Here is a 12,773-nt window from a genome sequence, read left to right as displayed (position 1 = left end):
GGGCAGAAGTCCCAGGAAGCCCACCCTCTGCTCCTCCCTTCAAGGACAGAAACAGGGGGCCTGTAGGGGAGCAGGCCCTGTGACTCCACAGTGAGCATTCACGTCTCACCCGCGTGCGTGCACTCCAGTTGGGAGGCAGGTCAGCCACAGCTCCCTCTTTGGGACGCATTTTATTGCCAAGAACTCTGAGGAGGAGGTGCAAACATTGAAAGTCACCCTTGGGTCAGTCATGCACTGCACCTGCTCCCCTCGCCCATCCGGGACCCATCCTCAGGCCCCGTTATGAGCAGAACTTTGATCTCTCAGAACGAAATGGCCGCTGGTTATTGCTCTGGCCAGTACAGCCGTGTGTGCGTTCAGTCCTCAGGGATGAGCACTGCGAACACAACGGGGTCATCCGCGCGCACTTGGGCACATCACGCACACACGCAGACCTGGTCCCCAGACTAGAATTGTCCTCAGTGGATCTGTCATGTTGTAACCCGTAAGCAGGGGGTGAAGTGGCGAGCTAATGGCCAAGCTCAGGGACATCTGCTTGTACCCTTCCTTCTCCTCTTCCCACTCAAGGCTGGGACGGGGGAGTGACCAGGACTGGATCTCAAGGCCCCCTTTGAATAGACGCCCTTGGAGCTAACACTTCCTGAGAGGCCTGTGCCACAGGCCAGCATAAAGTGAGGCAGAAAAGCACTTGGTACCATGCCCAGAACACAGTAGGTGCTCAGTTAATGCACATGCCTTTCTTTTTTAGCTGTGAGAGCTAGAGCTAGTCTGCGTTTGCACCTGCTTTAGAAGCAAGGGGTGACCTTGAGTGAGGCCCTCACCACCAGGGAAAGGAATATACTTAAGAAGGAATGGTTACCTGAGGCTGCGGCAGGGCCCAGCATCGCTGGCTCGGGCAGGCCCCTGCAGGCTGTCAGTGACCTTTTCCTAGCCATGTTCTCAGAATTGGCAGGAGCTATGCTTTATCTGCAACCCAGGTGAATTCCCAAGAAGGTCTACCTCTCCCCACACCTGACCCCAGTAGCTTAGCTTCTCTCCAGTCAGGATCAAAGGATGTAAACTGAATGTAGAAGAACTCTGAGAAGTTTTTATTTAGGAAAGAAAATTTCATGAAGCCTCCTTTATCCCACACTGTTGGTATGACCCCAGGAGCCTGGTGTACAGTGAAAGGGGTGCTGGGGTCAGACCATTCAGTAGAGTCTCAGCTGGACTGTGTTCCAGCTGTGAGACCTTGTACAAACTAAGCTCTCGGAGCCTCAGTTTCTTTGTAGGGGTGGTGAGGATTCAAACAGTCTGCAGGCAAGTGCTGAGGACTGCTCTATGCCAGGCACTGTTCTAAGACCCAGTGAGAACAAGACCCAGACCCTGCCCTCACAGAAGGCAGTGAGCAGGGCACTGGGGGTGGACGTGGATGTGCCCGTCACATCAGACTCCACCAGTTTCTCTTAGCAGGGCACTGATTATTGCTTTTATATGTCATCGTTGTTCTTTAGTTGCTAAGTCATATCCAACACTTTTGCAGTCCTGTGTACTGTAGCCCACCAGGCTCTCTGTCCATGGGATTTCCCAGGCAAGAATACTTGAGTGGGTTGCCATTTTCTTTCCAAGGGATCTTCCCAACCCAGATCAAACTCACATCTCCTGTGTTGGCAGGCGGATTCTTTACCACTGAGCCACCAGGAAAGCCCCTATGCTTCTTTACAAATGACCGCAAAGTGCTGTTGTACCATGAGAGCCTTGAGGTTTGCTGAGTGGGCGGAGTTCCTCACCCTTAAACTGAATGACCCCGGACAACTACACTTTTCTAGTTCTTCTGTCTCTTCCCTCTATTGTTGCCCCTTTTCTTTTTCCTTGGTGCATTTGCCTCTAGTAAAGATGCTTTCTTCTAAGTCATTTCTAGAAAAAAAATGAAAAATTCCAAGGCAACTTCCCACGTTGATTAAAGGAAGAACATTATTTTTTATCCTAGGCCAGAGGATGGCTCCAAAGATGCAGAGATTATACCTGTTTCAATTCATTTATCTGGTCTTCACAGTGGCCCCGTAGAATATGCTCTGACCTCCTGTAGCAGCCTGGCCTTCCCTTTGTCATAATGCCTAACCCACTGAATTCTGACTGCTTGTTTCCTGGCCTCACTCCTCTAGACTGGAGCGTGTCAGTCTCGGCAAGTCCCCAGTGCCCCAGAGCTCCACCCGCAGCAGGCCTCCAGGAGAGTGTGCTGGATGGCTGCTCGTACAGTCAGGCTGGCTTCTGGGTGCCCTGAGAGATGCCAGGCAGTAGATGCAGTCTCACCTGGTGGCTCTCCCAGCAGGTGAGCACTGAAACCGAGGTGTGAGAACAGTGCTCAGAGACCCCAGAGGAGGGAGCGCTGACTGCCAGGGGGAGAGGGTTCTGGAGAGACCTCCTGGAAGAGGTGCCCAGCCTTACCACTCCCTGACCATGCAGCCACTGTTCCTTCCCAGGGCCGGCTGACAGATGGAAAAGGCAAGACCATCGACTGCAAGGACGCCATCTTCATCATGACCTCGAACGTGGCCAGCGACGAGATAGCACAGCATGCACTGCAGCTGAGGCAGGAAGCTTTGGAGATGAGCCGTAACCGGATCGCCGAGAACCTTGGTATGGCACGTGGCCCACACTCTCTGGGCAGACAGTCAAGTGACACAGCTGCCACACCACTCTGGGGAGAAGGATGGCATTGCGGTCCCAGGGCAAGATGAGGGTCCTGGCTGGCATCTGTCCCTCACTAGCCCTGACCAGACACCAAGCACCCAACTGGGTAGTGGAGGGAGGCCAACAGACAGTGTCCCTACTTCCTCAAGAAAGCCCCAGGCCTCTCGGGTGACAGGAGGTCTCCAGACAGAGGGAGGGACAGAGCCACCCCAAGGTGTGGGGCCAGGAAGAGGCCAGGGTCTCAGGGGACTGAAGGGATGTGCACGTAACAGGGAGGGACACTTCAGTGCAGCAAGGGGATGGCAGGTCAGAAACCTGGAGGTGAGCACGGCCTTTTTCAGCCAGGGAGGCTTCCTGCACAGGTGGGCGCTGGAAAGTGCTGGAAAGGGGAGTGTGTCAGGGTGGACACTGTGTCTGTCAGCCTTCTGTCTAGGATTGACCTCTCAAGCCCCCTTCTTACAAGTTGGGACTCAAGTCTCGGTCCTGACTCTTCTCCTCTCCCCTCCCCTCCTTCATACAATTCCTACCGAACGTGAGCACTGGAAGGGCCTGGAAAGCCCTCTGATTGTGCAGGTGATGAGAAGGCCGAAGCCCAGAGGGCCTGAGGTGTTGACCAGGATCACACAGACTGTCAGGGGCAAGACCAGGCTCTTTTCATGGAACCAAGGTGCAGCACAGCTCCCAAAGGTCCCAGGTGTAGGGAGCAGGCAGTTTATGTTTCTCTCTCCACAGGGGACGTCCAGATCAGTGACAAGATCACCATCTCAAAGAACTTCAAGGAAAACGTGATTCGCCCCATCCTAAAAGTAAGAGTTCCTTGTCCTTCTTGCTGGAGCCTCGAGTTGGAGGGGATCACCTTAGCCATCGTGAAGATGTGGAAGCCCTCCCACCCCTATCTTACCCAGTAGGGTCTACTAATTCCTTTACCCACTCTGGGTCACTAAGCTCACCTTATCCCTAACCTGGCCCCGCAGGCTCACTTCCGGAGAGATGAGTTTCTGGGACGAATCAATGAGATCGTCTACTTCCTCCCCTTCTGCCACTCGGAGCTCATCCAACTCGTCAACAAGGAGTTGAATTTCTGGGCCAAGAGAGTAAGAGCAGGGACTGCCCATGGGTTGTGGGGGGGGGAACATCTGGAAAGCCCTGGGCCACATGCAGACATGCTGCTGTCTGACCTGTCCCAGGCCAAGCAAAGGCACAACATCACACTGCTCTGGGACCGCGAAGTGGCGGACGTGTTGGTCGAAGGCTACAACGTGCACTATGGCGCCCGCTCCATCAAGCATGAGGTGAGCCCTGAGAGAAGTGAGGCACCTCCACACCTCCCTCCCTGGTGCCCCTAGACCCATTCACTAGGCTCCCAGCCTGTCCAGGCAGGCTGGGGTTGTCCTTACCCAGAGCAGACGCCCCTTCAGAACCAAAAACAATATAATCAAGTAAAACCCCTGTCCAAGAGGGTAAATGAGATTGAATCCCTACCAGCGTCAGGGAACTGGGGCTGGGAACCTCAGAACTGACAGTACTGACTTGTTAGTACTGTCCTGCAAGCTCGTGTTGTTAGCCCTTTGCAGATGAAAAAACTGGAGCTTTGAGTAAGTACTTGCCCAGGCAGGTGACAGAGCTGGGCCTCCAGGCTTTGGCAATGACGACAGCTTCCCCTACCGCCTGCAGGTGGAGCGCCGTGTGGTGAACCAGCTGGCGGCTGCCTATGAGCAGGACCTGCTGCCGGGGGGCTGCACCCTGCGCATCACTGTGGAGGACTCGGATAAGCAGCTGCTCAAGAGTCCTGAACTGCCCTCACCCCAGGCCGAGAGGCGTCCCCCCAAGCTGCGGCTGGAGATCATCGATAAGGACAGCAAGACCCACAAATTGGACATCCAGGCACCACTCCACCCTGAGAAGGTGTGCCACACCCTCTAGCGTCTATCTACCTACCTGCCCATACATGCCCTCAACACCTAATAAAGCCCCCTTGGCTGTGGCATGGTGACCGACCTACCTTCCCCTCCTGCTTCTCACCCCTCTCCATCTAGCCTAAGGCCTGTTACCTCCTCACAGCCCCTGGAAGATGCCTTCTCAGCCCCACCCTCGCCCCTTCATTGTGGGCCCCACCGTGTGCTCTCAGGTCTCTGGGAGGGGAGCTGCTCCTCTGTCCGCTTTACGGCAGGGAGAAGAGGGAGGTCCCTCATCTCTGTCCTTCAGCGTGATCCTCATGTCCCAGAGCCTCTGGAACTTTATCATGTTTTCTGAAAACTCAGAAGTATGGCAGCTGAGAACAGATCTGGCTGGAAGAAGACAGGGGCCAGGCTGTGACCTGCTACCCTCTGCTGGCTCTCATGCTATTGAGTCCCCAGAATGTCTCCACAGGGAGCAGAGAAGTCAGAGGCCCAGACACAGAGCTTCTGCATTTAAGCCATTGCTTCCTCTTTCCCATGCCCTAGAATTCCAAGGGGAAGGGACTCTCGGAGCCCTTCCCCCTTCCACTGCCGTGTCATGGCTACTATTCCTCCCTGCCCCACGTTCAGGGGTCAGACCAGACCACGTCTCTTCAGCCTTAGAACTAGGCCAGCATAGGGCATCTTTAGGAAGAAGGCTGGGTCCTACCCAACCCTACACAGGGCCTGGACAGAAGCACCAAATGACCAAGCAAGCTTAACTCTGCGGGGCCTCCTGCAGGAGACCAACAAAATAGACAGTGGAGAACTGTAGGGGGAGGGATCCTGGGGTCAGGCTGTACGCAGATGGCCGTGGAGTCTGCCTCAGCCCCATGTCCTCAGTATCATGGTCGTAGCTAAGTGAACATGGGATGGACAGCTGCCTCATGCAGTCTGCACGTTAGTCACTCAACAGAGGGACTGCACACCATCCCCCAAGGCTCTCCACACACCAGGCGTGTTCAGCCCCAGCTTAATTAGCAGGGCACAGCAAGGCTTGGTACATACATCCTTGGGAACCATCTGCAGTAGCCACCATTGAGGACCATGCCATCAGCCTCCCCTGAAGGGTCGCTTTGGAAACCCTCCTTTGGAGTCAGAAAGTCTCTTCCAGGAAGCAGAAAATGGGGACAGGAATCACAGTCCCTCGGGTGACGGAGGAATGTCGTGATACGGCAGGTGAGGGGCAGCCGGAAGCTGGAACTTGGGCTCCAGCAGATGCTGCAGCAGGCACCATCCAGCCCCTCAAGGAGCTGTCTGCCGCTTTGTACCTCAGTGACTGCCACTCTTTGTTTATTTATTAGCAGCAGTTTTTTTTTTTTACTTCTTGTTCTGAAATAATTTTAGACTTACAGGAAATTACCACAATAGTAGAGTTCCATGCACCCTTCACCAACTTCACCAACCATCTGTTAAAAATTATTAAATTATAATTATTAAAACCAGGAAATTAACATGATATGGTACTACCAGCTAATCTCTAGGCATTCAGATTTTGCCATTTTCCCCACTGATGTCCTTTTCCTGGTCCAGAATCCAGTTGAGGATCCCGTGTTCCATCTTGTTGTGTTTCCTTTATCTCCTTCAACCTGTGACAGTTCCTCCATCCTTCTTTGCCTTTTATGACCTTGACACTTTTGAAACCTCCAAGTCAGTTAAATTTGTAGAATGTCCCTTAATTTGGGTGTCTGCTGTTTTCACATGCTTAGATTGAGGGTCACCATTTTGGGTAAAACTAGCCCTCAAGTGATGCTGTGCCCATCCTTATAACCTAGAGCAGGTGATACATGCTGAGGTTGTATATACCAGTTTCTCCACTGTAAGATTACTAATTTTCCCTTTGAAATGAATAAGAATCTCATGGAAAGATAGAAACTGTACAGATGTCTTATTTATCCATAGAATTTTGCCTGTTGATTTTAGCATCCATCATGTAAATGTAAACACGTTAGTCACTCAGTCGTGTCCAACTCTTTGTGACTGTAGCCCGCCAGGCTCCTATGTCCTTGGGATTCTCCAAGCAAGAATACTGGAGTGGGTTGCCATTTCCTTCTCCAAGGGATCTTCCCAACCAGCTCTTGCTTTTAACAAACATTAATACTATATTTGCCTAATGATGACATTGTTTTCTTATTCCATCTATATGTATTAATTGGTATTCTTCTGTAAAAAAACAGCTGTCTCTTTTCTCCCATTTATTTATTCAATAATTTACCTATAAGTAAAACTAATGAATATTTGTTTTAGTCTATGGGTTGTAGCCTATCAATAATACTAATAGAGTTTATTTCGTTGCTCATATGGCCTAGATTTGGCCATTGGGAGCTCTTAAGTTGGCTCCTGTGTTGTCTCAGTGTTGCCCCATCATTTTTTTAGTATTACCCTATTTTCTGGCACCACAAGGTGTTCCAAGGTTACTTACACTTTTCTTGTCCCAGCCCTGACTTCAGCCATTTCTCTAAGCAATTCCTGATTCCTCTTATTTGAGAATGGTACTTAGAAACTAAGGTGGTATATTCAGTGCTTCTGGAGTGTCATTGCTTCTAGGCCTTTTCAGCACACAAAGCTAGGAAATAAATATATGTGTATATGTTAACACATGTATCACACACAACTGAACTTATTACTGTATCTGTCCATCTGTATATTATTAAAAACCATGAGTCCATGTTGATGCCTACAGTTCTAACCCAATACCACAGGGCCTGTGACTTGCCGTTATTATTAGCACTTTACTATTCATTCTCTGCTTCTTCCTCTCCTGCTATCTCTGTTTCTTCTCTCCTTCTGTTTTTTGTTCAGACTCCCATAGAGGCTCTAATTAAGTCAGCCAGTGACCATCCTGTATGGAGCACTCCTGTTGGTTAAAGTTCTTATGCCCGACTGTCAGTCTCTTGGTTTAGTCAGCTGTGGCCAGGACCAGCAGACATGTAACTGAAAACCAGATAGCTTTTATACAGGAAAACCCAATGCCACCTTTCTGAGAAGAGAATAAGGGACAGAGTAGACCCTCCGATTCTGAGAAGCTTGAGGATCACTTCTAGAGACTCAGCTAGACCTTGTAGGTGATGTTGGACCCCTGCCTTATACTTTCATAGCATCCTCGACAGTATTCAGCTCAGTTGTGTTACTTGTTCTGTGTTTGCCTTTGTCATTAGAGTGTAAGATCCAGAAGGGCAGATATCCAGTTCTACTCACTGTCCTGTTCATAGAAGTTGGCACAGAGCAATCACATGATGGCTGCTACAGGTGTTTGGATGGATGGGTGGGCCCTGGAGCAAGCACAGATCTTCACAGTGAGGCCCAGGACACAACAGTATCCTATGTTCATGGAGCGAACATTTGTCATGTGCTTGTGGCCAGGCAGCAGAACTTGAGTGGATAGGGCAAAGTAAGACCCCAGATACCTTACTAAGTATCTAGAAATACATGAGGCTGGACTTGGAAGTGAAATATCTTCATTGTTCAAAAGGAAAAATTTAAAGGTACATAGTGATTGTTTTAGGAATTTAGGAAAAAAAAAAAAATTAAACCATAGGAGAAAAGATAAAACCTGAAGTTAAGTAGGAATGCAAAAAAAAAAAAAAAAGGATAAGTAGAAAATGATTCTTTTTGAAAACACCAATAAAATAGATAAAATCTTCTCAGCCTGATAAAGGGGAAAAGCGAGGGGGACGAGATCAGACATAATCACATATGTGGAAGAGTTTTAAATAAATTTAGGATAAGTCTGTAGCCACAATTTTAAAAACAGCAGATAGATCATTTCCTAGAAAATACTGACCCAAGATATAGTTTGAATAAGCCAATTAATTACCAAAAGAACCTGATAAACTGCCAAAAAAGAATGCCATAGCTAGTGCAATCTCATCTATGACTATAGGTGCAAAAATTCCAGATAAAATTAAGTTGAACTTTACAACATGATTACATAAGGCTTATTTCAGCAATACAGGCTTCTATATCAGGAAATTTACTAATACAATCCAATATATTAATCTAAAGAACATGAATATTATTTAAATGTAGATTAACATTTTATTTTGATAATATTTCTTATGAAGATATCCTTGTTTTTAGAAAATATAACATTGAAATATTTAAAGATAAAGACAATTGGCAAATGTTTCAAGAAACTAAATTATACAAATACACATGCACATATGTATGTATACAAGTGTGTGTGCTAAGTCGTTCAGTCGTTTCCAACTCTTTGGAAACGACTATAGCCTGCCAGGCTCCTCTGTCCATGGAATTTTCCAGGCACGAATACTAGAATGGGTTGCCATTCCCTTCACCGGGGGATCTTCCTGATCCAAGGATCAAACCCGAGTCTCCTGCATGGGCAGCCAGATTCTTTACCACAGAGCCACCTACACTCATAAAAAAATTACAGAATGATTAAACACAAGTCTTGTCATTGAGGAAATCTGAGTGAAGGGTATACAGGAATTCTTTGTATTGTTTCTGCAACTTTTCTGTAAGTCTAAAATTATTTCAGAATGAAATTTTTTTAATGAAAAACATTTTATCAATATGTACTGAAAAAGCATTTGACAAAATTTTACAGCTTTAAGTATGATTTGATAAACCTCCAAGTAAAAGGAAAAGAAACTGTTCATTGAAAACCAATAGTAAAGTCTGAAATAAGAGTCAACATTTGAAAACTGATGTGAAAATTCAGTTGAAAATAATTAGGCAAGAAAAGTGAATAATTGATATATGTATTGGAAAATAATAAATTGTTTTGCTGATATGTGACTGTGTGTTTAGGAAATCTAAGAGGCTCTAAGTAAAACCTATTAGCATTATTGTGGAAATTTGGTAAGTGTCTGAATAAAAGATAAATGTACAAAAATCAATAGCTTTTTTCTATTCCAGCAGTAATCAACTAGAAACAACAACAAAAGTATTCCATTAACAGTTGAAATAAATAGGTATATGTATTTGCTCATATACACATAAAGTAACTCTGGAAGAGAGAATAATTGGACAGAGAGGAAACAGCAATGGAAGGGTAAATTAACTGTATTTTTTATAATTTTAAATTAAATTTTGAACCTTATTAATGTATTACCTGTTCATAGTTATAAAATACTAAGAATAAATTTAACAAAAAAGGAAAATCATATTGAAGGGCATAGAACATGATCTGACAAATGAAAAGACATATCAGATTCTTGGAAAGAACCTATATAATTAATATACAATTCAGAACTACTGTTTTCTGGGTCTAGGAGATATGAGTAGTAGCCTGTCAGTTACTTCAGTTTCACCTGGAGAGTGTGCAAACTAGAGGATAAGTAAATATAACTACTATCACTGTATACCCTAAATAGAATTATAAGAGAATGGAAAGAGATGCATTGGTATCTGTTTCTGGACTGCAGAGCCTGTATGTAACTGTGGAGAAAAGGAGAAAGTGGTGGGAAATGCTAGAGAGGCAAGTATCCTGACTTTGCAGTGCCTTGAATGCCATACTAAGGGAATGAAATAGCCATATTGGTATTTTTTAAAGAACCTTTTCAATGCAGTATGCAGAATGTTTTGGGATGACTTCTAACCAATAGACAACAGAGTAGTCCCAGGCAAACTTCCTTCCCGCATCAAATATAGAAATATTGAATATTATGTAGCCAAAAAAATTTTTGACACACAACTGAACTTGAAACTGAAAATGGGAAGTCCCAAGGTGCCAGAAAATGAACGGGAACCCAAAAGTCAGAGGATGTGTGAGAGTCAAGGTCAAAGAGTTCATCGAGACTGGGGACCCACCTATTGGCTGAATGCTGGGCCTTCACCACTGAAACAGGAGTCTCAAAGGACCACTTCCTTGTGAAATGAAGATCAGAAAAACACTGCTCCTTAACCTGGAGATCAGTAGGGAAATACAAGAAAGTCTAACATCACTCAGGGTTATAAGTAGAAAGACTTATCTACAAACAAACTAATATATTTGCCATTTGTGAGAATGTGGTCCAAATTCACAGTACCCAAGTGTTACTACAATGTCAAGATGAAAAATTAACAAAAATGTGATCCTGGGCTATAGTAGGATCCTTTGGAAGCAAACACAAAACTGTTGAGTAAGGATATTCTTGTAACTAAGTTTTCACAAAGGAACCTTTGGGAAGACAAGTCCTGTTGAAATGAGCATACAGGGAAAACACCCTCAAACAAAGGAGCAGAAGAGAAAGGAAAAAAAAAAAAAAAAAAGCAAACCACCATGAAGGAGAAGAAACTTAACAGATGCAACCAGTAGAAGAATCTGCACTCCCAAGAATTGTAACAGAAGAATCTGAATTTAAAAGAAGTATGTTTAAAATATTTAGAGAAAATAAAAGGGAAAAAATGTTTAGAGAAGTAAGGGGAAGATGAGAAACCATAAGGCAAAAAAGGATGGTATGGTGAACTTGAAAAAAGAACCTTCATTCTAGGTGGTTTTCTCAGATTTATTTCTGTGTTTTTCACCGCCAAAAATTTTCTCTATTAGTGATTTTTGGGCTCCAAAATCACTGCAGATGGTGATTGCAGCCATGAAAATAAGAAGATGCTTACTCCTTGGAAGGAAAGTTATGACCAACCTAGACAGCATATTAAAAAGCAGACACATTAATTTGTCCACAAAGGTCTGTCTAGTTAAGGCTATGGTTTTTCCAGTAGTCATGTATGGATGTGAGAGTTGGACTATAAAGAAAGCTGAGCACCTGTCAGATAAAATAGACTTTCAAATAAAGGATGTGAAAAGAGACAAAGAAGGACACTACATATGATCAAAGGATCAATCCAAGAAGAAGATATAACAATTATATATGCACCCAACATAGGAGCACCGCAATATGTACGGCAAATGCTAACGAGTATGAAAGAGGAAATTAATAGTAACACAATAATACTGGGAGACATTAATAGCCCACTCACAACTATGGATAGATCAACTAAACAGAAAATTAACAAGGAAACACAAACCTTAAATGACACAATGGACCAGCTAGAACTAATTGATATCTATAGGACATTTCACCCCAAAACAATCAACTTCACCTTTTTCCCAAGTGCACACGGAACCTTCTCCAGAATAGATCACATCCTGGGCCATAAATCTGGTCTTGGAAAGTTCAAAAAAATTGAAATCATTCCAGTCATCTTTTCTGACCACAGTGCAGTAAGATTAGATCTCAATTACAGGAAAAAAATTGTTAAAAATTCAAACATATGGAGGCTAAATAACACGCTTCTGAATAACCAACAAATCATAGAAGAAATCAAAAAAGAAATCAAAATATGCATAGAAATGAATGAAAATGAAAACACAACAACCCAAAACCTATGGGACACTGTAAAAGCAGTGCTAAGGGGAAGGTTCATAGCATTACAGGCTTACATCAAGAAACAAGAAAAAAGCCAAATAAATAACCTAACTCTACACCTAAAGCAATTAGAGAAGGAAGAAATGAAGAACCCCAGGGTTAGCAGAAGGAAAGAAATCTTAAAAATTAGGGCAGAAATAAATGCAAAAGAAACTAAAGAGACCATAGCAAAAATCAACAAAGCTAAAAGCTGGTTTTTTGAAAAAATAAACAAAATTGACAAACCATTAGCAAGACTCATTAAGAAACAGAGAGAGAAGAACCAAATTAACAAAATTAGAAATGAAAATGGAGAGATCACAACAGACAACACTGAAGTACAAAGGATCATAAGAGACTACTACCAGCAGCTCTATGCCAATAAAATGGACAACTTGGAAGAAATGGACAAATTCTTAGAAAAGTAAAACTTTCCAAAACTGAACCAGGAAGAAATAGAAGATCTTAACGGAGCCATCACAAGCAAGGAAATCGAAACTGTAATCAGAAATCTTCCAGCAAACAAAAGCCCAGGACCAGATGGCTTCACAGCTGAATTCTACCAAAAATTTAGAGAAGAGCTAACACCTATCTTACTCAAACTCTTCCAGAAAATTGCAGAAGAAGGTAAACTTCCAAACTCATTCTATGAGGCCACCATCACCCTAATTCCAAAACCAGACAAAGATGCCACAAAAAGGAAAACTACAGGCCAATATCACTGATGAACATAGATGCAAAAATCCTTAACAAAATTCTAGCAAACAGAATCCAACAACATATCAAAAAAATCATACACCATGACCAAGTGGGC

At 44.7% G+C, this 12,773-nt stretch overlaps 1 protein-coding gene across 1 annotated transcript in view; it reads left to right on the top strand.

The window, feature by feature from the left end:
- CLPB (ClpB family mitochondrial disaggregase) overlaps positions 1-10,856 on the top strand; it is a 154,060-nt gene extending 143,204 nt beyond the window's left edge. The window contains exons 12-16 of the mRNA XM_061149504.1: positions 2,463-2,619; positions 3,406-3,479; positions 3,648-3,767; positions 3,861-3,965; positions 4,348-10,856. Coding sequence (XP_061005487.1) covers positions 2,463-2,619; positions 3,406-3,479; positions 3,648-3,767; positions 3,861-3,965; positions 4,348-4,596 — 705 coding nt within the window. The 3' untranslated portion in view covers positions 4,597-10,856. The remainder of the gene's footprint in view (positions 1-2,462; positions 2,620-3,405; positions 3,480-3,647; positions 3,768-3,860; positions 3,966-4,347) is intronic.
- The last annotated feature ends 1,917 nt before the right edge of the window (positions 10,857-12,773 follow it).

The sequence above is a fragment of the Dama dama genome, chromosome 1 (genome assembly GCF_033118175.1).
Source record: "Dama dama isolate Ldn47 chromosome 1, ASM3311817v1, whole genome shotgun sequence".
In the NCBI taxonomy this organism is placed as follows: Eukaryota; Metazoa; Chordata; class Mammalia; order Artiodactyla; family Cervidae; genus Dama; species Dama dama.
The sequence above is the reverse complement of the archived record's forward strand: the minus strand, read 5'-3'. Positions and strand labels throughout refer to the sequence as shown.